A 24918-nucleotide genomic window follows, 5' to 3' on the forward strand; every position below is an offset into this window, starting at 1 on the left:
CTACCCTGTTTGGTCCGGATTTTCAGACTTTTCAGTTTGATACGAATCAGAATTACAGGTGTGAAACCTCCCCCGGACCACGATCCGGATCAAACAGACGACATTTGGTCAGATGAAAAGAGCTAGTCTCGGTCCGGATCAAACTGAACAAAGGTTTGGTTCGTTTCTAGTGTGAACGCATTTTCTGTATGGTTCGGACTTTCAGACCATTTACAGGAAGTCCCGGTGGTTCCCGCAGGATTGCTTGCTCTTCTCCTCCTTTCCCGCCGGCGACGATTAAGTGTTCGCACAACGAGGACGTTCATTTGGCGAATTTGAACTAGCCTTGAGTATAGCTGGCGGTGCAGGGAGTAATGCCGTAACAATAACAGTATAGTGGCAACGATATGCGTACGTTCATTCGTTCTTGAGGGGGGGTTGGTCCGAACCAAGCGAACCAAGTGAACCGAACTACAAGTGTGAACACAACCACATCAGATTCAGAGATCGTTTCGAGGAATGACCTGCCAAACTCAACCTGAGTTTTCAAGAAACGGCTGAAGACGCATCTTTTTCGGCAACACTTGATCCATTAATACTAACACCTTCTTTTCTATTCTTTATCTATTGAAAAAAAAACAACATATAGGGCCCTATTTTAACGATCTGAAACGCAAGTATCAAACGCGAAACGCAAGTAACTTTGTGGGCAGATCTCAGGCGCTGTTGCTATTATACCGGCGGGATAAATTACTCTTGTGCCCGATGCAAATCTAAAATGGGTTGGTCTGAAGTAGCTTCATTACTCATAGGTGTGGTTTGGGCGTAACCTGAAATAAACCAATCAGAGCGACATCTCACATTCCCTTTAAGAGCAGGCGCGCTTGTTCCATGGCGGATTGCTATTATAACGGCGGATTTGCCAGACGCACGCCAGGAGCGGTTCACAGCCGAGGAGACCGACGTTCTCGTCAGGGCCGTAAAACACAGAGAAGTGACATTGGGGATGGAGAAACACACCCAAATTAGCTTCGGTTAAACAGGCGTATGATAATTTGGGTAAATGTGTAAGCTAGATTTATGCCTATTTTTTCACATCTTCACAGACACAACAATGATTTCCCTCGTGTGGTAATATTTTTCCTTGTAATTTTGTAGCCTATGATTTGCAAAACTGAAAACTGCTGCTTCTGTGTAGATGAGAGAATCAAAGTGTATGTGCGTTGTGCACACGCTACATTATGGCCAAGCATGCGCCCTTAAAATAGCATTTGAATAACATGCGTAACGCGCCACTGACTTTAGACTAGGTTTTTCCTAGTCTGTGGCGGATTTGTTTTCTAAACCTGCAAAATAGCACCAGGGAACGTTTGCGCCGGAACATGCCTCCTCTTTTCGCTGAACCGCTCCCGGGAGCGCAAGTTCATTCCCTAATTTACCGACGTGCGTCTGTGGAGGGAAAAGTCCGCTGTGCGCGGGTGCAAAATATGAATGATACATGCGTCGGTGTACAAAGTCAATTGCAAAGGTGCAGGATAGGGCCATACTGCGTTAGACTAAACTGGGAAGGGTCACAGCACTTGCATATTGCTGTCCTATTGTTAGTTTAATTGCTTCTATTGCTCTCCTATTTGGATAAAAGCGTCTGCTAAATGATTAAATGTAAAAGTAAATGTAACCACACTAACAGAGCAACTGCATTAGTAATCGCACCAATAATGCCAAGTGTGAACGCACTCTTAAAGTCCCCCTGTGGTGAAAATCAGGCTTTTAATGTAGTTTATGTGTCTATGTGGTGTTTTTAATATGCTTTAAGACAAACCATGAGTAAATTCATAAGTCGACAGCATTGCTGAGTATTTTCTCCTTAAAACTGCAGTGAATCAAAAACACGCTTTGAAATCGCTGGTGTTTCTGACGTCACAAACTACCTTGTAACCAATCAGATCAACGTGTGATCGTCAACCAGTGGATCTCTGAGCTGAGTGAGTGAGTGGAGGCGGGGCTCATTTGCATATGCATAGAACCGCGCACACTAAATGAGGCAAGTTACATTCAAGCTATTTTAAGGCATGAAGAAAAAAACATTAAAATATGTAATTGTGGTGATCAAAGATGAGCTTTAAGGGATCAAATGAGGGACTTTAATGTATAATTTTCTTTTTTTCGATCTGGACCAAAAGAACCAAGAAAGCCGAGCCGAACACACCCTGAGTTTCCACCTGTCGGCAGCAAGCGTACGAAAGAAAGAGTCAGCTATAGTTAATATAACGCAGTCCACACATTACTCAAGGCCCAGACACTGAAAGATGGATGTGTTCTGCCAGCTAGTGATTCACTGAGGCTCACTCGGGTTGATTACTTTGAGGCGACTGGAAAAAGTGAGGTGGTAAATGAAATGACTTGGCTGTTTCTTTTTCGGTGTGCAGGAAATTCCACCGCTGGGAGCCGGTGATTGCCTGGGCTGGAAAATGCTGACATGAGGTACTTGGCCAGCTGTTCATTAGCGAGCGCCTCGGCTAATTAGCGAAGTGATGATGAGGTAATGCCTCTGACTCCATTAACTCACTTCCTGTTTGGAGAGAAAGCGCAACAGGAGCTAAAGATAACACCTGAACCAAACACACGAGACCGGGCCAAAATAAATATCCTGTGAGCACAAGCTCTTCTGGTAATGAGATGGAAGAACCTGAGTTTCATGCCCTCCAGTTAAAGCTCGTGCAGATCTAATGACTTCATTCCAGCGCTCTCGCGATAAAAGAAGAGAGACTGCATGAAACGGACCAGCTGTGCATTCGATCTTTATTTGCTCTCATGCGCATTCAAGTTGTAATTCCTGAGCGGCAAATTTACATTTACCACATCTCCATCCTCATGTCTAAATCACAGAGACACTTTGTGTTTCACATAATTTACCTTTGATTCATAAAATGTTATTTTAGTTTTATTAGTATTTTGAATTGGCTTTTATTTTTATATTTTCATGTTAATTTTTGTTAAATTTTTTGTGATTTCTTGCTTTTTTTAATATTGCTATTTAGGTTTAATCTATGTTTATTTAAGTTTTAGTTATTATTTATTTCTAGTTTATCATTTTTGTGCTTCAACTTCAGCTTATTTCCAAGACAACAATTAAAATTGTTTAGTTTAGTAAAACTTTTCTACTAATATTTATATTTTATCTTATTTTAATTCAAAAAATTTTTTAAATGGTTTTAGTTTTATATATATATATATATATATATACACACACAGTAGTGGCAAAAAGTGACGGCAAGAAGGGATATTTGCTTAAATGACTCTACAAGTTCAATTAAACCATCAAAATATGAGGAAAATATTTAATATTTTTTAAATATTTTAAATATGAGGTAAGAACAAAACACTAAACTTGGTTAAAGTATTATCTGACTAAATTATCTAGCAAAAAGCCAAAGTTCAGCTACAGGTTTTATTTTACCATGCAAAAAAAGTGCATAGCTCATAGGAAAAAGCATAGATTGACCACAACATAATCAGTTATTAATATTTTGTTGGTTCTCTCTTGTTTTTGCATGTGTTCATAATTTCTTTGTGTTATTATCACAAATAAAACAATCGACTCCAAGCACAACTATGCAATATGCTTACAAAACAATTTTTTTAAATAATATTTGAATAAAGGGTTTGAAATGTACATTTTCCTAGGCCAGACATCACTATTGGCCACTACTATACATATTTTCTTCCTGATTTAAATGTTATTTTATATTCCAGATGTTTCTGTCATAGAAGTCATTAAACCAGTACTCGAGAAGATCAGAAAAACATGCTCTTGTAAAGCCAGACCTGACGTCAGTGAGCAAACTGAGTCAGGGGGAATCTCAGTTGGACTCAATCAAGTTTGCATTGTGATTCAAGGATGTTTCCTCAACTAGAAACTGAAAGCTAGTGGCACAAATTAAAACGTTTGCTGGCACAAATAATGTTATGAATGGAAAGAATTACCTGGTGTACAAGATCAACTGAACCCACTCCTAAATATTCACTCTAACGCCACTTCATCAACCCCTCATAATATAATTTATACGTCTGAAAAATGTATTTAAAATGATGCACACTCACACAGGAGACACTTCAATCATGTCAGTGGCCTATAATACAGGCCAGTGATTCTCAACATCTTCAAGGCAGTCGTGGCCTAATGTCTTTATGAATTATAATCACTGGCTTCCGGTAACAGCCGTACACGAGTCTAGATCCAGCAGAAGAGTGACCTCTGACCCGACACATGACGTAGGATATAGGAGTACACATTTCTCTTTAAAAATTCTCGTTTTAGATCGAATTCATGACCGGTGTTTTGTTTTGCTCTATCCTCTGTGCTTCCCTGTTCGTCAATACGTCATGCGTCAGGTCAGAGGTCACTCGCGCACGGCCATTACCAGAAGTCAGTGATTATAGTTTATAAAGTTATAAATATGGATATTGTTCTCTCGCTTCAGAAGGCCTTTATTACCCCTGAAGCCATTTGGATTTCTGTTATGATGGAAGGATGTGCTTCTTTGTACCATTCACTCCCATTATAAAGCTGGGAAGAGCCAGGATATATTTTAATCCAACTCCGATTGTGTTCGAAGGAAAGAAGAAAGTCATATAGACCGAGGATGGGATTTTTGGGTGAACTAACCTTTTAATGCTCATTTAAAATGGCATTAGATATAACAAAGATCAGTTCCAAGATAATTAAGCCTGAGTGATCTAAAGAGCAATCAAAGAGAGATATATAAATGCTAAAAAGTAAGGGGCCTAGAATCGAACCCTGAGGGACACCAGAGCCAATCTCAATCTCAGACCTGAAACCACGCAAAAATAACGTTACAAGCCAACTGGACATTTTTTAATTGCATTTGATGTTCATTTGAGTTCCTGAATATCAGTTTAAAGTCCAAGACCACTGCTGTATTTGCCACATAAACAAAAATGCTTAAAATAGCATTAAAGGTGCATTGTGTAATAGTTAGGAGGATCTGTTGACAGAAATGCAATATCATATACATAACTATGTTTTCAGTGGTGTATTACGACCTTACATAAAGAACCGTTATGTTTTAATTAGCTTAGAATGAGCCATTTCTATCTTCACACACCGCGGGTCTCCTTACATCGACATGTTTCTACGGTGGCCCTGAATGGACAAACATGTTTCGTCACTATGTTGTTCTTCGTGATAAGAAGCTAGCTAAAGTCAGCGACACAATGATGAACAAGTAACAATAATATACACAATAACATCGTTTTACTGAATAATTAAGTAAACCTAATTTCTAAATTTATCTTTGTAAAGAAACCTCATTGCTTAACTGGCTACTCTCTGCTGTCTCAGACGACGACATCACTTCCTGTCGGCCACCGTAACCTCTGTTGGGTGCAATTCACAATCTCACCACTAGATGCCGCTACAAATGTACACACTGCACCTTTAAATATAACAAAGATCAACAGAATGACTCAATGTAATGAAAACTGGAGAGTCTAGACTCTAGAGAGTGTAATCTCACCTCAGGAGGAATGGGCTCCAGACCAGCGCAGTTCTCATTGCATTTATCATAGACGAGACGGAGTTTGCGGAAAAGTACGGAGAGCATCCGCAGGTGCTCCTGCAGTTTCCCCAACCGGTCCTGATGAGTGTTGGGATGATAGCTGACTCCGTTGGGCAGCTGAGCGAGGAGACAGAGGGAGTCAGACATGTGGAGAACGGGATAAGTTTAGGGCTGCCCGATTAATCGCAACGAAACCGCACGCGATTTGGCAAAGGCTACGATTATTTAAGCACAGTTTGTCAGTGCAGCGGCTGATCGGTGGTAAATACTCAGAGCCGAACATCAATGCATAACAAATATTCACAGCCTTCGCGATTTCAAAATCGAGATAAGCCAACTCGATTTAAGTGCGATTACATGGAAATTGCGATAAATCGTCCAGCCCTAGATCAGCCTTCATCTGTGGATGGACGAACTCACCTGCATGTTTCTCAGCAGCTGGAAGATCTCCATGGTTCGTAAGACGATGTCCTGCACCGTCTCCTGTCCGATCCGACATAGTGACGCTGTGTTCACATCCCGAGCCGCCTGAGCCTGTTGCCCGGGGAACGGGGCCAGAGGAGGGGTTGCCATGGCGACAGAGGGATGCAGGCACTGATGGATGGATGGCTATTCAGTGAGACTTAGTGGCATGTCTGTTATGAGAGAATATTAAGTTGAAAATTGCACCATACACCATGTATCACACTTTAAAGTATTGTGTAATAAAACCATAAGTGTAGATATAAAACAACAAACTACGAAACTAACTAAATCCTATATATATATAATAATAATAATAATAATAATACACATATTATTTGGATGGAAACTCTTCAGCTTTACATTGAGCTACTTTCATCAAAACTTGAATGTCTAACGGAGCTGACATAACATATATTTGATGTAAACACAGAAAATGTAATTCGTCTGAACATATGCAACATTTGGAGCGTTTAAATACCTTTGTTAGTGTTGTTGACAAGACGTCATTTTTTTCCGTGCTGTGATCTCGTCTGTCAGTCAGCCATCGCGAGATTTCACGAGAAGTCACCGTGTACTCTTACATACGCAAAGCTGAAGACGAGGCGCCATCTAGTGTTCAATCAAACATTATGAATGTTTGAAATTATTCAAATTTATAGTTAAACATTATGAAATTATTTATTTCGGAGATCAAGCATGGCACATTCATGAATGTTAAAGATAGTCAGCTGCTCTGCACAGTCCTGCGATAAGATATGGATTAAATGAACAAGAGAAACGGTTGCATTTAGGCCTGTATAAGTCCATCAGTGCATTATATTAGCGATTAAAAGAGCAAGTTGGATCTCAAATCATTGATTCATGACAAACACAAAGACAGACATTCATCAATTGAAAGAGAATCAGGAAGTCCTTTTAACTTCAGACTCTGTGATCATTGATTTCACTTGAGTTTTGTAGACCTGCTCTGCCTAATAATCCATATTTCCTTTCAATATCAAAGAAGATGATTCCATATCATTTAAAGTAATTTGTGGCTCTCAGAGACGCAGGTCTTGATCTTGTTCCTCTCAGAGGAGAATATGCACTTAAACTCAACAGTCTGCTGTTTACCCTTCTTATTCGGTGTGTGTGTGTGTGTGTGTGTGTGTGTGTGTGTGTGTGTGTGTGTGTGTGTGTGTGTGTGTGTGTGTGTGTGTGTGTGTGTGTGTGTGTGTGACTCCCGCTTCAAAAAGGCTTTTCTCTGTATATATTCTGATTATTAGCTTGGCTTGATTTTCTGTCCTCATCCAGTGGACTATAAAAGGATTAGGATTAGGAGCTGGAGGTACAAAGAGATTCAGTTTTCACTTAAAAGAGAATGAAAACTAGAGAGAGAGCGACAGCAATTCTCCTTTCCTTTGAATAAAACATCCAACAATGGAATTAAGATGGATTGGTTAACATGAACTACAATGAAAAACACTTCTAAAGCATGCATTCATCTTAGTTAACGCTAATTTCAGCATTTACAAATACATAATTCGACTGACTTGCAGTGTTGGGTGCAATTAATTGCTAAGTAATCTAATTACTTTTCCCTTGAAAAAGTAAAGTAATTAGATTACTTACTTAGAATTTTTCTGTAACAGTTACTTCTGATGTAATTGCATTAAATACAATTCTACACAAAACAATAGTGGATTTAACATAATGCCTGCTTTTAATGTAACCTGCACACTTTGGTCATTTCAAAAATAATTAATGCAATTGTATATTGTTTATTTGAAAGAATTAAAATAGCAGCTTCCTGTTTATCCTTGTATTGTTCAATGGTCGAGGTTGATATGGGATTTATAAAGTAATTAGTAATAAGTAATCCATTACTTTTAAGAGGTACATTGACAATGTAATTAGCTAGTAATTAATTACTGTTTTAATGACTAATGACTTACCCAACACTGCTCACTACAGGTGAGATTTTGCCAATACTTCCCTTCATTTATGTACAGTATTATTTTTAGAAGTAAAACTTACTGTAATTTCCCAAAACTGTTTTTTTCATGTTCCAAATCGTTGTAGTAGCCTTTACTTTTAGCGACAAGACTGACTGAAAACTTACTGTATTTCACCAGAAGTTGTTCCAAAGGTTGGGGCCACATTATAACAGTGAGCAAACCAGTTCAAACTGGTGTAGCAGTTCTGACAGAAAATGAGCAGCAAGATCATGAAAGCATTCAAGAAAACAGTGCAAAGTAACAGGCTGTGCATGGAAGATAAGATTTGGATGAAAAACGTGTCATTTTTCCTGCAGGAATGATGGGAAAGATCAAACTGTTGAATGTTTTCTATAGACAATGGTGGACTAGATGAGAGCGGGGCACAACCTCACACTTTTTGACTTTCTCAATTTGTGTAAATTCACTTAGGGTTCAGATTACTCATTATTTCGCACACTAATTTCACACGTCTAGTACAATTATGTGGTTTTGTTTTATTAATACAATGTATAGGTTTTTTTGTCAAGTCAAGTTTATTTGTATAGCGCTTTTCACAATACAGATTGTATCAAAGCAGCTTCACAGTATTCAATTTAAATAATACAACAAAGTTTGTTTCAAGAGGAATTTATTGATTGATAAAATTAAATTAAATATCCCCAAAATATCCCCAAAATATTTTTCTTGATTTCCCCCCAAAAGAATGGAAGTGAATAGTGACAACATGCCCCATAGATGGAGCACAATATGACCATATGACAGATTAAAATGTTACAAACTAAAATATTGTCAATAAAATACAATTATTACCTTTTTTAGATAAAATAAGAATAAAATAATGGCTTTTTTTTATAATTATTTGACAAAAAACACTACAGCATAGTTCAAAACATAATAATAATGAATAATTTCTGAACATTTACTCCCACTCTTTATTAACCTTTTTCTCATGGATTCTCAATAGAATTCATAAAAGTCTAGAGTAGAATATCATAGTTCTAATAGAGGCTCACTGTGACACAGTGTGACAAGACAACATTTAAACCCGGCGAGTGTCTTCTGTTAGATCAGCATTAAAGAACGATCTCAACTGTTAAATAACAGATAAAATATTAAAATATTATCAGAGTTCTTTAATAAAAAATAATAATGATAAAAAAACAGAGATGAAAAATTAACTTAAGAAATGTACTTTTGCTATGGTTAAATAAATGTTCAAAGTTATCGTCTAAAGATTTTTTAATTTTGCTTTTCGTCATATAGTGTTGACATGGCAACTAGTAAATCCACTAAGTTTCGCCATAGCATGTGTGGAAGATTTTAACGTGTTACAACGAGCCCCGCGTTTGTGCCACGATCACCCCTTTATTCTGTAATAAACGAGAGTGAATATTGTAAAGTTTAGGTTTGATTATGTGGTTCATTTACTGTACGTTCTTTTGGGGGAAAAAATTACATTAACTGTCTTTTCCTTTTCCTTCTTTGTCATGAAACCAACCTGGGAAATACTGTTGCCACGTCAGAGCAAACATTTGTTTGACCCCGCTGATGTTTCCAGTGACCTTAAGGACTCAAAAGAAGCAGACACACATTTCAGGACACGGTTCGATTTACGTGGCAAAAGGGACTTGTCAAACATTAGTAGTTTATTTTAAGCCAGCATGAGGAATTTACATAATGCTTTTCATACGTGGATGGAGAAGTAAAGTACAAAATCAACATTGTTTGGGTAAATATATTAAATTAAGAGGAAGCGCTTAAATATTTACAAGCAATACAAGAATTAATGTGTTTACTTTTTTAATGGTATATTTCTGTTTGCTTTAAAACAGGGCCGGTCTCACTCATTTGCAGCCCTAGGCAAGATTGCAAATCTTCTATCGCAGACAATTCCACTGATCATAAACATAATCATAAAGTTCATAAACTCACACTAGTGCAGCACGATTCTGGATACATTGAGAATCATGTTTTGTGTGTGTGTGTGTGTGTGTGTGTGTGTGTGTGTGTGTGTGTGTGTGTGTGTGTGTGTGTTTTATAAATAGGGATCACGATTCTGAATGTATTAGTGAGTTAAACAAAATAACATACAATTTACTAGAGGTTCTGACAGAAGTTTGATTGCTGCAATCTATTTAAAAATATTATAATAATTTTTTTTTTTTTTTATGGTTTGAAGGAATGAATCAATGACTCACACATAACGACTTCACTTGTTTCATTATTAGATGGATCAAGTGTTTTTGAACGAATGACAAATTCATTTTTTAACAGTCACTTGTCGCCACCTACTGGTGTAATAATGTAATTAAAACAATCTTTATTTGAAGCGTCAAGTTACTTTCAAAAGATGATTTAATCTATATACATCAGTGTTTATATCCAAACTAAACTTGTATCCCAGTACTTCTGTAATAAATTTAAATGATTGTAACACATGAATAATTAGGCTATCATTGAAAAGACTGTTTATGATACGGTTTCATATCTATATATGACTACTGTTCTATCTGGATCAGACTTCACTCATTTGGGCTCCCCTAATATTTGCCTATTCCATGGGATGGCCCTGCTTTTGAACAGAGCCTAAGATGGTACCATGGATGCTTGCCTTGGACTATCACCAGACCTCCTGCCTGGAAAAGAGGTTTTGTTCACTGTGTCACTAGTTCAACAGTGGTGTCACGTTACGTAACTGATCTAAATGTAGTCGTTTATCAGGGTCATCCAGAATCGCAATCCATTAAACATGCAGTAGGTCAAAAAACACAGGCAAACCCTCCAGATAGGCGACAGGCAGAGCGGGTGATCAAATAACCAGGCAAAAGAGTCAAACCCAGAAACACGGGAAACCAGTGCTCAGAGTTGCAGTGTGAAACAAACAAGACTTTGCAAAGAATGACTGAAAACACAGGGTTAATAAAGTTAATGAGGTGATGACACAAAGGTGGAAGTGAATTACAGTATTACAGTCCTTTATTACATTACAGTATTATTTTTATTTTTAAATAATAGTGTACTGTACATTTATGAAGGGAAGTATTGGCAAAATCTCACCTGTCATAAGTCAGTCAGACTACAAGCTTTGGAATTTGAAAATGTGTTTTTAAATGTAAAAAGTCCTTTTAATTAATGTAAATTAGACATTTTAACCCATGATAGCGTGTCAAGGCATTCATTAATATGCAGCTATAATATACGTAGACGGTCAAAAAAAAAAAAAAAAAAAGTATGCCGATATACAATAGTTGCATATTATCGTGGTACTGATATCTTTGTAGGACTGTCGACTCTATTGAACGGGATAGCTATGTTTACCTTATTGTAAAGAGTTAATATGAATTTTCGAACTTTGCTTGAGGAGTAAAAAAAAAAAATCAAGATTGATTTCTAAACAAAAAATAGGAAATGAGAACAAAAAAAAACTGATCGAAGAAATTAAAGTTCTCTTAGCGTTACAGAAATAATAGCGTTGGTAAATAAACAAATTCTAAGATCAACAGTAACACTGTTACTGAACACTGTTGGTTGGTGTAATTATCCCTTTAATTAAGGGATGTTTGAAGGAGTACAGTACATTACAGCATCACAATACATGCTGTTTACAGATGAAGAAAGATTAACATGCAGGAAAATATGGAAGATGACTAAAATAATGTGCCTATTTCAGATGATTTTCATTGCTAAAGTACCTTCTTACCTGCACGGCTCAGTGGGTTTCCCTTGGCACATATCAAGTCATTTTCTATGTTCTGTTTATGTTCACTGATCAATGTTTATATGTGAATAAAGGCCTCAATTAAATCTGTTCATCATATAAACTAAAGCAATAAAGTCAAATTTGGACTAAACGGCTTGATTCATATGGATTAGTTTTTGAAGCATCAAAGTGGTAGTTGCGTAGACTGTCAATGGAGGGACAGAAATCTCTCAGATTTCATTTAAAATATCTTTAATTTGTGTTTCGAAGATGAACGAAATTCTTATGGGTTTGGATCGAGGGTGAGTAATGACAATTTTATAATTTTTTGGTGGTGCACTAATCCTTGAAAGGGATAGTTTGCCCAAAAATGAAAATTCACAGATTATTTCAATGTATAAAAAAAACGACATTATTTTCTACCAAATTCCATCCAAATGTGCATATTTTACAATAAACTTACAAAAAAATAATCAACATTTTTAAATGAGTAGTTTTATATTTCTCCATTGTTTTTTATTCTATTATCCTGTATGCAATGCTTCATGGGATTGTAGTACACAGTCTTGTCTTTTTGTCCTTTATTGCTTCAAATCAAAGTTTGTAACGTTATGATTCTCCTCGTAAGCTTGTTGGTTTGGTTCATGGCTTAGAAAGCTTTATTTTGGGAGAAATGAACGTAAAAAATACTTCCGTATCCAGTGCTGCAGATAAAAAGAGGGACGGCACTATTTATAATACCACAACCTCAGTGAAATACTGTCATGTGACCCGCCCCCAAAAACACACAGAGGTGTCTGAAGTCCAAGAAGACCTCATTCTACAATAAAACAGATGTAATTATATCAGCTCTGAAGCGTTAACACCACAATAATCCTCTTGAAAAGGTCTCTCTCCGGCTTTATGGATAAGTCTCTGGGAGTTTCACTTCGTGGGGTCTTGACAGAGACTGCAGTCAGGCCTTTGGTCCTCCTGTTGCTCCAGCTGAATGGTGACTGAATGGAAACTGTATGCGTTGAAACAGGCTTGGGTGATTTCTCTCAACACCGCCTGTGCCTCTACAGTGTCTTCTGAGGAGTTCAAAATGAACAGACGAGTGAATATTTCACAATTAAATGCCAAAATTAAGCCATATGTGACCCTGGACCACAAAACCAGTCACATGGGTAATTTTTTTTTTTAATTGAGAAGTGTAAGTAAGATGTATGTATAAATAATCTTTCCATTGATGTATGGTTTGTTAGGATAGGGACACTATTTGGTCGAGATACAACTAATCTGAGGATGCAAAAAAATCGAAACATTGAGAAAATCGTCTTTAAAGTTGTTCATGTTGGCGATTGTGCTGCATTCACTCACAGAAATACATGTTTTATATATTTATGGTAGGAAATGTACAAAATATCTTCATGGAACATGATCTTTACTTAATATCCTAATGATTTTTGGCATAAAAGAAAAATCGATAATTTTGACCCATACAATGTATTGCCACAAATAAACCTGTGCGACTCGAGACTGGTTTTGTCACATATGGAGTTGAAGCGTTACCTATGGCCACGTGAGCGGAGAGCACCGCCTGGTTCATCGTCAGGGCCCAGATGTGGAGGTTGTGCACAGCTTTGACTCCCTTCACTTGGAGCAGTCGATCCCTCACCTCATTATAGTTCACACCGGCCGGAGTTCCTGTGGAGGACACACACTCCAGCTCCAGTTCACATCGTCATGATCCAAGAAATGAGAACGTTCCCCGCTAGCTCGGTTATTACTATATTATATATAATTGTTAACTCATCAAAACTTTTAAATAGCACAGTGGAAGAATAAAATTTTTAGTGACCACATTTTTTAAAATTAAACAAATAAAAATCTTACACAACATTTAATTGTGTTTCTCAAAATTATGGCATTTCAGACAATCTGACGAGCTCTGATTTAAATCTTCATGTTCCATTTTCCATATGAAAAATGAAACGACCGTTCACAGAATGCCTAGTGGCCATTAAAACAGCTAATATAGAGACTATATTTAAGATTTACCTTCAATTAATATACCAGTCAAAAGTTTGGACAGATTCTCATTCTTTATTCCCAGCTAACATTTTTTTTTCTTCTTAAAACGTTTGGCTAACAACGTTTGGCATTAAGTTACACAAACATTATTTCTGAATGTTTTCTGAATGTTCAAAACCCCCAGTTTAAAAAAAAACAAATAATAATAATTCTTGGTTATGTGAACGTTAAAGGGATATTTCACCGCTGGAAAGATGAATGTGTATTCAAATTGGGTCATTTATGTAGTAGAAATGTGAAATTATTTTAGAAGTTGGTGCCTTCTAGACTGAGAGAAGACAGAGAATGTATTATTGGCTCATGTGGATGAAAGACTACAACTCCCAGAATGCACTTGCTTCGCTGCTCTACGAGGCCACTCCCAAGCCACGCCTACCGGTTACAGAGGGCAGTATCGGGAGAAATGATACAACTAGGCTACTAGTCGACTCGAAACTGAAAAGACGTCTTTTATCGTGAGATCCCCCTATGGGCGGGTTGAACACATGCGGGACGAGCTCCTCCTATTGGCTGTAGTCTCTCGCCTCTGGACAAAAGAGCCTCAGATGATGATAAATTATGATTTTTGCGTCATCTGAGTTTTTTTTCCAGACACACAATACAGAAATCTCTCGTCTCAGGGGGACATGAGGGAGGGAAGCACGGTCGCTCCAAAATACTACCGGGTTTCTACTGATACAAAGCTTAATGCTAATCGGTGAAGTATCCCTTTAACCCTTTATCGGGCGAGGAACCATATTTGGTAACTTAATCGCGCATTCAAACGGAGTCTCCCCTGCCTGTTTGCGTTGTCATATGAGCGCATAGATTTCTCCTAGCCAATCAGCAAAGATCAGGCTACGTCACTGATAGTCACATGATGGCATCTGACCAATCAGAAGTTGCGCGGAGCATTTCAAACTTCAGTGTCGTTCCGGAATTTGGAAAGTGAGGTTATGCGCTACTACCTACTCCCACATCAGCGCTAATAACTTCAAAACAAAAAATGGTGAGTTGATGAAAGTCACACATTCTATGGTTGAATAGTTGTGCAACATGTTGAGATAGGTGTTGTTTGCATAGATTTCTTGAAAGTATTGACATTTGTGGCATGAAAAATGGTGAGACCATATTTGATCATACGCCCTGTTCAGGTAAGATTAGCGCATGTCCATATTTAGACATACGCCCTATGCGTCTAGAAAAGCCGTACTAGGGTATTTTTTCTACAAATAATGCATTATAACCACAGTCTATGATTATAACGTAGGACAATAGTATTTACTAGTGCATTGGATGTTATCACAGGTTTGAATAACATTATAAAGTGATCCAGTGGGAAACGTAACACATTTATAGAAATTTTCAAGCCATAGATATTGAAATATGTGTGGTTTTGGTCAGTTTTATGACCTTTATAACAGTTTTTAATACTTATAATGATATTTTGCACTTCTTTTTATATATTTACCCTTTATGTGTAAGTTGTATGCCCTTGAAACAGTTTTTATCATAGTTAAATGCCATGTATTGGTGTTTTTTGTAATGTAATATAATTATGTAATGTATTAAAATAAACATTTTTAATAATTTGAGTAATATTTCAAAGGATTTATATTTTTAGCACTTAAGTGTTATGACAGACCAGTCCAATGTTACTCACTTATTTTTCTTATTATTTATATTTCAGTAGATCTGCACTTCACAGTTACTCAACAAATAACTCAAACTGGGCTTGATATTGACTCAAAAATGTCGCATCCCCGAAGGAGCTCAGCATCTCAAGGCAGCCTCAGCACTTCTGTTGCCATCCCCACACCTGTCCGGGGACACCGCAGCACAAATCCAGCAATCCATGCACGGTTTGACATGTCCCTGTTCCACGCCCCTGTCTACACAAACCGCCAGACCTGCAAGTACTGCAGCCGGAAGGGGAATATCATGAGGTCGAACGTGGTCTGCAGGGTCTGCAAGGTCCATCTGTGCCTCAATGCTGGCCGCAACTGCTTCCTTAAGTACCACAAAGCAGTGGCCTAATTCGCTGGACTTGAGAAAATTTGTTTTCCTAATAATAATTTAAAATGTTCCTAATAATAATTTAAAATGTTCCTAATAATAATTTAAAATGTTCCTAATAATAATTTAATTTAAAATGTTCCTAATAATAATTTAATTTAAAATGTTACTAATAATAATTTAAAATGTTACGAAATAAATATTTTTATGTTTGTAACAAGTTTATGTGTTTTTATTATATTTTTTATATATACACTTTTTAAGGGAAAAACATTACCCTAGACTGGCGAGGAACCATATATGCCATGGTAACTTCATTGCCCTTGATTTCCAACCTAAAAAAATTAAAAAACTCACAAATGTTTAGAAATCTTATAAAATCCTCCAATAACACTCTATGGTTGAAATTTTGAATTTCCAAGTATTTCAATGAGTGCCCTATAAAGGGTTAAGGGAACATTCCATTTTATCATTTTGCAAATATTACGGGATTGTTACTTTTGAATGTACTCTGAACAAGTACTTGCATAAAAAAAAAAAGAAAGTTTTTTGAGAACATTATTAACTAATTAATAATGTTCCGGCTTTCGGTGTTTTCTCTGTTATACGGTAGGGGGCGCTATTACACATCTTCTGAAACAGAACTGAATCTCCTGATCAAAAGATACACAAAGATGCAGCAGAAACAAGCGATATCACATGTAAGCAGATGCATATGTAAAACAATGTGATCATCAACATTAAACCGCATATAAATCAAATCTGCCTAATGTTAGTAAATGAAATGTGGACCCAAGATGAGCTTTAGGACTGTGAAGCTTTCGGGTGTTGATCTACTAATCTCTGTTATGATCATCGTTCTTAATCTGATCTGGATGTAGTCTTTTTGTTCTCAGCTTTTTGTTCAAAATGTTGCTTTTTTTTAATGAAACTTACCCATATTCAAGTGTTGATTAAAAAGAATGCATGACGCTAGAATAAAACGTTTTAAAAGCAGAGGCTCTGTTCTTTCTTTTGATATATCGCATGTTCAGATATTCAACAAAATATTCTGGGGGCCATGAAAGTTTTGTTTCAAAAATGCGAAACGTTTAGCTTTTTTTTTTAAGTCACAGGCAAGACATTTTACCTTCCATTAAGACGATAATAATGTCCCTCATGATGGTGAACGTGGTTCCCAGGACGAACAGAGAAAACAGGAAGGTGCAGATGGGATCTGCAATTTTATATTCAGGCTGTAAAAAGAAAATAAGTCAGTTCATTAGCAGTTCATGCTGTTACATCTGATCTGTTAAAGGCATAATATGTAGTTTTTCGCCACTAGAGGTCGCCTATTTAAAACAAAGGCATAGCTTGATGACGCCTTGATTTGGCGGAAAAGAATCTGACGGGACTCGGAAATAATATTCATGGATTAGATTATCAACGTTACTGTAGTATAAAGCAGAGCAGGGCAGAATCATAATATCGTATTAATAAATGCTGGATGGCTTGTGTTGCTAAATGGCATGCAATTCATTTTAAAGCATATTGTATGACGGAGAAAACGCTGCATTACTGTTACTAAACACAAAGCTGCATCTGATTATGTTGTGTTAGCCAATTGGCAAAATATTGTTCTTTGAAAATATGGTTAAAACGCGGAAAATCAAGAAAACAAGCGATTCAAACAATAAGACTAACAGTGTTGAGCTGCATAACAATGATTCGTTTCTGTCTATAAATGTATCTAAACTGTTCCCTTGTCTAATAAAACATTTTATATTATATCTCTGACAGGCGACGCACGGACATGGTCCGAGTCCTGGTTCAAATTGCTTATTTCTCTGGATTTAAACATTCTTGGAAACATCTACTAGTGGTTCTAGTGGTTTTACGTATTGTGCATTTAATAAAAATAAAATAAAAATAAAAATATTAGTTGGAAAAACTTGAACTAAATGAAAATAAGAAATTTTGGCTTGGCAATAAAACTGAAATAAGTTTAAGTTGAAGCACTAAAATTATTAACTGGAAATAAATAAAAACTAAAACTGAAATAAAAGTAAATTAAACCTAAATAGCATATTATGCTCTTCCATAATAGAATGTTTGAAAAAAGTTATCTGGTCTTTAATTATGTTCTCAAAACATTAGCACTAAAACATTCTTTATGCAACATTCATGAAACATTTTTTTTTCCTGAAACATTTGGCTAACATTTTTAAATGTCACAACTACTGAGAACATTCAACAGTAACTTTCCTATAATGTTTGCAGAACCAATAATTTTTATTTATTTTTTACTTTTTAAAAAAACTGGATGTTTTGAACACTTGAACACTCATAACCTATATATTTAATATATTTTTCATATTTTTGTGAGCTGGGTCATAAGTTAGGACTCATCGAATCTAAGAATGTAAAAGTGCTTACCTTAAAGAAGATGATGAGGGCACTGACCAGCACACTGACACTCTGCAGAAGGTCTCCAATCACATGGACAAACGCTGCCCTTACGCTGGCATTAGCTTGTTGTTTTTTCCCAGTCCCTTGCTCCTCGACGTCACAGTGACTAGCGTTAGACTGTCTGTGTCCGTTTTCCTTCCCGTGATCGTGACTGTGACCGTGACCGGCGCTCAGACCACCGTGACTATGGCCGTGACCCGACTGATGCAGAGTGAGTGCCATTCTACACACACAACAACAGATAAAGGAGCAGTGTGTCATTTTTAGCGCCATCTAGTGGTGAGTTTGCGAATTGCACCCAACAGAAGTTACGGTGGCCGACAGGAAGTGATGTCGTGGTCTGAGACAGGAGAGAGTAGCCAGTTAAGCAATTAGGTTTCTTTACAAAGATAAATAAAAAAATTAGGTTTACTTAATTATTCAGTAAAACGATGTTATTGCGAATATTATTGTTACTTGTTCATCATTGTGTCAGTGTTTTATTCGCTGACTTTAGCTGAAGCTTCTTATCATGAAGAACAACATAGTGAGGAAACGCGTTTGTCCGTTCAGGGCCACCGTAGAAACACGTAGATGAAGATAGAAATGGCTCATTCTAAGCTAATAAAAACATAACGGTTCATTATGTAAGGTCGTAATACACCACTGAAAACATAGTTATGTATATGATATTGCATTTCTGTCAACAGATCCTCGTACATATTACACAATGCACCTTTAAGACATTTTCACAGCAAATAACAGTTTTGCTAAGGCACTATATTAGTTAGTTATTAGATTAGGGCTATATATAGTGTGCGCATGCACAATGAGGGTTTGTCTCACATGATGTTGGCCAGTACAGCACAGCCGGAGGTGATGAGCATCACAGTGCCCTCGATAGTGAAGTCGTCGTCTATGAGCCGCTCCACTGCCAGATACACCAGAACACCCGTCACCAGCCAGATGCTGAACACCGACAGCAGAGCGCCCAGGATTTCTGAGAACACACAAGAGTACAGGGATGAAATTACACTTGTGCTTTCAGTTTACTGATTATATATATATATATATATATACACACAACCATTGAAAAGTTTGAGGTGGTGAGATTTTTTAAAACTTGCATCTGCTGCATTTATTTGATCAAAAATACAGTAAAAATTTGTGAAATATTATTACAATTTTAAAAAATATGTGTTTTCTACTGTATGTGAATATGTCATTTATTCCTGTGATCAAAGCTGAATTTTCAGCACCATTACTCCAGTCTTCAGTGTCACATGATCCTTCACAAATCAGCATAATATGATGTTTTGATGATCAAGAAACATTTATGATTATTATCAGTGTTGAAAACAGTTTAATATTTTGGTGGAAACAGTGATATTTTTTTTTTCTGGATTCTTTGATGAATAGAAAGTTTAAAAGAACAGCATTTATTTGAATATAAATATTTTGTAGCAATATAAATGTCATGTTTAGTGTTGGTTTTCATCCATTTTCATGTTTTTTTCCCTTGTAAAATACGTATAGTCAAGGTTCCTGTCATGCGATTCCCTTTTCCCTCGTGTGTTCTTGCCATGTGTTCCCCTTGTGAATGTGTCATGTTGTCATTGGTTGATTTAGTCATGTGGTTTCTCAGTTCTGTTCTGTCATTGGTTCATTGCTTCATCATGTTCACAGGTGTGTCTAGTCAAGTCATTAGTCTCTGTGTTTAAATTGACCGCATGTTTCCAGTCTCTTGTCTTTCCGACAGGAAGATGTGAATGGTGTGGAGAAAACGAAACGGTAGAACGTGTCATCATGTATTGTGAAAAGTATAAAGATGTCAAGTTATTAGAAGAGGTTCAGAGGGAAGAGGAGATTGGTGTTAATTTGAGGTACCTATTAAACCCCGAACAAAGACGTAATAACAGCTTCATTGAAATATTTGGAGAACACCGGTTTATTTAATAGGATTCGAGAAGGTGTTTTTTGTTTAGTTTTTTTCTCAAGCCAAAGGAGCTGAACATGCCGCGCTGGCTGAAGCATAGATTATTGAGCGGTGAGGGATGGGAAGTGGGAATACACGAAATTGGTGCAAACCGCCAAAGAAACGGGAAGAATTGTCTTGTATTGTTTGTGTAACCACTGTTTGGTGAGCAGTGCCGGCCCGAGCCTTTTGGGGGCCCTAAGCAGAATTTGATTTGGGGGCCCCCTCACACCACGCAGAGTCACCTGTGCTTGACGATTATTGACACAATGTCACGCTATAATGTTACATTATAAATTAATACAATGAGGTTATGTATTAATACAAAATAAATACTTAATAAAAAATAGATACTTGAAAAAGTTTTCACTTTTTCTGTACTCTTTTACTAACTCTTGGAACTGTCACAAAACATATTAAAAAAATTATTTGCAAAATATCCTCCAACGTTTTGAAACACTTTGCAGTTTGAATGATGTCTTGTATGAAACATGACGGAGTATGTTTTTATGTTTCCACTGTTCGATCGCGCCCGCGCCTCACGCACACACACACACACAACATATTCCAGCTCTGTAATCTTCCACTGTGATGTTTCCAAGCACATTTTTGCGCGTGTGAAGAGGATGATTTTTTCCGTCGATATTGGAACGTGAGTGAAGTACAAAGCCTATGATAAAGAATAGTTTACCATCCAAATCCATCGCGAATGTTGAAACATTTTGATTCTAATGAGAGAGATACGTGAGCCCAACGCCGCTTACTTTCACTTTCGCTTTAAATTATTTCGTTTTGGCTTGTTTATAGTTATTTTTTTATTCTTGTTCTGTTCTGAATATCATTACATTTAAAGGATAAATCATTGATCAAATCAAATTTTTGTGACATGGCTTAACATTACCGTGACTGCGCACAAATTGTCTATGCACGCGAGATTATGCGCATGACTCAAACACTGGCAGACACAGCAGCAGTTGTAGGCAGGTATATTGATCATGAAATCAGAATTTTCTTGTCTTGAATTATTAATCCTTTCATTCATTTATGTCACTTGTTTAAGTTAATTAATATGTAAAAAAAAAAAAAAAACTCCATTGGGGGCCCCCTGGTGGCGAGGGGGCCCCAAGCAGCCGCTTAGTTCGCTTATGCCTCGGGCCGGCCCTGTTGGTGAGTGTTTAAGTCATGTCAAGGTATGCTTAGTCAAGTCTTTGTTTATTTTGTACACATTTATGTTAAATAAATCCTGCTCTTGGGTAGTGGTGGGCAGATCGAGGCTTTGTGGAGCACTGAAATGGATTAAGCAAACGTGCCGTATTCAATCTGACACCGTCTCCACGGTTACCCCTAGTGGTCAGAACATAAATGCAACAAAAAACCCGGGTTAAACATGCAAAAACTACAAATCTATTGCAAAAATCATTTTTTATTGAAAGTAAAATCCTTTCAAATGCAATTATCTAATCTAATAAGATTATCAAGTGTCTGTTCTTTTATCAAATCGTGATGGTGTACATTTTTGCACCGTTTTCTGTCACCAAATGGATCTTTTCCGGATCTTTTTTGAGCATGGCTTTAGTTTTCCTTCACTTTTGATAAGATTACCTCCTAGTCTTCAAGAGTCCTTTTTTTCCTTCAGGAAACCAGTTTTGTAAGAATCACCCTTCAATCTGATGATTTGCTTTCTGCTAATTTCACAATAAGATTAATTACATAATTAATGATAAATTGCACAAAAAGGGTGTGATTAATCGTGACTAAAATCTATTGACAGCCCTAATATATAGTGTATTATTTCCCTGTATCCAGGCCAGTTTTGTGGCAAGACAATTTATGTTCTTCAATTCCAGTAACTTTACCTGCTCGATGCCAGCCGTAATTGAGCGTGCGAGTCGCGGGTCTGGAGGATAACCACAGCGAACCCAAACTGATGATGAAGCTGGTGAGATCCACGAGCAGGTGAGCGGCATCTGTCATCACCGCCAGACTTCCAGCGAAATACCCACCTGTACACACACCACACATCAGCGCTCATTACCCAGAGGTCCTTCGTGTGTGCAGAAACATGCAGGAAATCAGCGTAACACTTTACAATAAAGTTCATTAGTTAACATGTACCAAGAATGAACAATATTCTTCAGCATTTATTAATCTTTGTTAATGTTGATTTCAGCATTTACTAATACTTTAGTTATACATTAGCTAATGCGCTGTGAACTAACATGAACAAACAATGAACGGCTGTATTTTTGCTGTATAAATACTGTAACAAATGTATTGCTCATGGTTAGTTAATACATGAACTAATGAACCTTATTGTAAAGTGTTACCGAGGTCAGCAGGAAGGGTCACACACACACCTATTATCTCGCCCACCATGAACACCAGACACACTGCTGACACGATGTACAGGCGTTTCTTGGCAAGCTTTTTCTCTCGCTCCCGGTCCTCCAGGGCACGGCTGTTATCGTGACAGTGTTTGCCATCCTTCATCTCACCTGAGGACACACTGGGAGGAATACAACAGTCGTTAACATAAGTCAATCTTAGATTTCTTGAAGGAGTCATAGGTTTGATTGACAAACAGTCTGATGTTGACCATGTATGACAATTCCCCAACAATGTTGTGCCAAAATAAAAACAATGCTATTTCTGTTATACTGTATATTTTGAACATGCTTGTGTTTTACAATAAAGTAATATTTCTATAAAATAAATATGCCTTGGTTGGTGGAGCTCAGGCAATTACATTTAACAAGCACAGGTAAATATTGATTATTTACACTGTAGCAAGAAACTTAAAATGATGCTTATAGCTATAAGACTTAAAGTTACCTCTCAAAAAGTAGACTTTTGTTTCAGATGATTGTAGGTAAAAATCCACTTAGTCCTCTGTGTTTTAAAGGCTATGTCGATTTAATGATTCGGAGTTAAAAGTGCGGTGCGAACGAATCGAACCGAATCGCAAATCGATTCAGACCGTTTAGCAGACTCGTTCTGGCAACGAAAAGAGCCGAATTACACCGATCCAGCCGAGTGTGTCCTCGGGTGTTCACTCATGTCTCCAGGATTAGGGCGCAGTGCAAAGTTTGCACACCACTGAGACACGACCTTGTGCAACAGCAAAACACTCACGAAAAGAGGAAAAAGTCAACGAAACATCATTCGTCACAGGGACCTTATAAAACACTCAGCATTTTGTTACAATGGTGAATCTATGATGATGGGGACACTTTTTCCAAATCATCTCAAAGGCAAAATGTCCCAATCACTCTGAATACTATACATTAGGCTATTAACATTTAAAGAAAGAAAACAATTTATTTACCTTTCTGTATCTTTTAAACATGATTGTGTTTTATATTAAAGTATATTTCTATAAAATAAATATGCCCTGGTTGGTGGAGCTCAGACAATTATAGGCTATTTAAGTAATCACTAGTGTAAATATTGATTATTTACACTGGAGCAAGAAACTTAAAATGATGCTTATTACGACCTAAAGTTACCTTTTAAAAAGTAGCCTCTGTGTTTTTATGTATGTATAATAATAATAATGCTTTACTGACTGGAAAATGGTTCCGTTCTAAAAGTGCGTTCCGAACGGAACGAGTGTGTCCTCGGGTGTTCACTCATGTCTCCAGGATTAGGGCGCAGTGCAAAGTTTGCACACCACTGAGAGAGACACGACCTTGTGCAACAGCAAAACACTCACGAAAAGAGGAAAAAGTCAACGAAACATCATTCGTCACAGGGACCTTATGCATAAAACACTCAAAACTCCATATCTTGTTATAATAATGTTGAATTCAGGCTGATGGGGGACACCTTTTCCAAATCACCGCCCAATCTCTCTGAATTCCCCCTTACTTTACAATAGTGGGCTATAAAAAATAAAGAAAACAATCTACTTACTTCTCTGTCGTGATGGTGTACATTTTTGCACCGTTTTCTGTCACCAAATGGATCTTTTCCGGATCTTTTTTGAGCATGGTTTTAGTTTTCCTTCACTTTTGATAAGATTACCTGCTACACTCTTTCCACAGACGTTTAAAGTAACTCTAAAATGCTGAAATGAAGCCTAGAAACAGTGGGATTGGTCCCGGCAGCATCCTGAGGTGAAGCTGAGAGGCTCAGTGCAAAAGCGCTGTTATTTGAAGCCTTGTGACTCCGAACCGTGTGCAAACACTGCATGCTCTTCGCTTCTCCAAATCACGACAATAGCATCCCTTAGGATCATCCCACAACAATAACGCGATCATTTACAATACATGCATTAAGTGACGCTGTATTTACAGTAGCCTATAGTGAATTCCCTGACATATTTCCTCAAACCGCTCTGTATTTTGTGACTTGAAGATGTGATTGTTTATGAAGAGAGCGCATATTTCGCATATCCCCCAGTTTTGACTCATCTGTGATATAGGCTACAGGAGGAATATGTCTAATATTTAGTGCTCGGTGAAAAAGCGGATTTGTGTGAACCCTTGTGACTGCGAACCGTGTGCAGACCTTCCGTGCTCGAGCTCGACACTCCTGACTGATGATCGACGCTGGAAACTGACCTTTTGTTGAGATAATCAGTAACAGCTCATTGAAGAGCTCGAACACATTCAATAAGTTGATTAGGTTTGAAGTTTAACTAATTTAATCACTTTAATGATACATTGAAAATGACAACCCACAAAAGTAAAAAAAAAAGAAAAAAAAAAAAAAAAAAAAAAAGAATATACATGTATGTATGTA

General features: G+C 37.2%; 2 protein-coding genes across 3 annotated transcripts in view; both read right to left on the reverse strand.

Moving 5' to 3' along the window:
* Positions 1–8061, reverse strand: part of med30 (mediator complex subunit 30) — a 20863-nt gene extending 12802 nt beyond the window's left edge. The window contains exons 1-4 of the mRNA XM_082186034.1: positions 8043–8061; positions 6505–6635; positions 5982–6196; positions 5520–5678 (exon numbers count right to left, since the gene is read on the reverse strand). Of these exons, the coding sequence (XP_082042160.1) occupies positions 5520–5678; positions 5982–6134 (312 nt within the window). The 5' untranslated portion in view covers positions 6135–6196; positions 6505–6635; positions 8043–8061. The remainder of the gene's footprint in view (positions 1–5519; positions 5679–5981; positions 6197–6504; positions 6636–8042) is intronic.
* A 2892-nt stretch (positions 8062–10953) lies between these two features.
* Positions 10954–24474, reverse strand: slc30a8 (solute carrier family 30 member 8). 2 transcript variants are annotated; one of them, XM_082185940.1, is made up of 8 exons: positions 24088–24474; positions 22533–22681; positions 22032–22178; positions 19047–19200; positions 18189–18444; positions 16903–17008; positions 13257–13391; positions 10954–12775 (listed from the first exon to the last, which is right to left on the reverse strand). In XM_082185940.1, the coding sequence occupies exons 1-8, from the start codon at positions 24162–24164 to the stop codon at positions 12630–12632; spliced, it is 1170 nt and encodes a 389-aa protein (XP_082042066.1). In that variant the 5' UTR covers positions 24165–24474; the 3' UTR covers positions 10954–12629. The 2 variants fall into 2 exon arrangements, with proteins under 2 accessions (XP_082042066.1, XP_082042067.1); XM_082185941.1 differs by lacking the exon at positions 24088–24474 and adding an exon at positions 23008–23542.
* Positions 24475–24918: the final 444 nt, after the last annotated feature.

This window comes from Leuciscus leuciscus, assembly GCF_965113295.1.
Source record: "Leuciscus leuciscus genome assembly, chromosome: 12".
In the NCBI taxonomy this organism is placed as follows: Eukaryota; Metazoa; Chordata; class Actinopteri; order Cypriniformes; family Leuciscidae; genus Leuciscus; species Leuciscus leuciscus.

Bases quoted from the DNA above. Each gene is read 5' to 3' on its own strand.
- slc30a8 (XM_082185940.1), bottom strand. From the start codon at position 24,164: ATGCTCAAAAAAGATCCGGAAAAGATCCATTTGGTGACAGAAAACGGT. The intron at 17,009-18,188 runs GTAAGCACTTTT...TTCTTTTTACAG, and splicing joins CCCTCATCATCTTCTTTAAG to CCTGAATATAAAATTGCAGA. The intron at 13,392-16,902 runs GTAAAATGTCTT...TGTCCTCCACAG, and splicing joins TATTATCGTCTTAATGGAAG to GAACTCCGGCCGGTGTGAAC.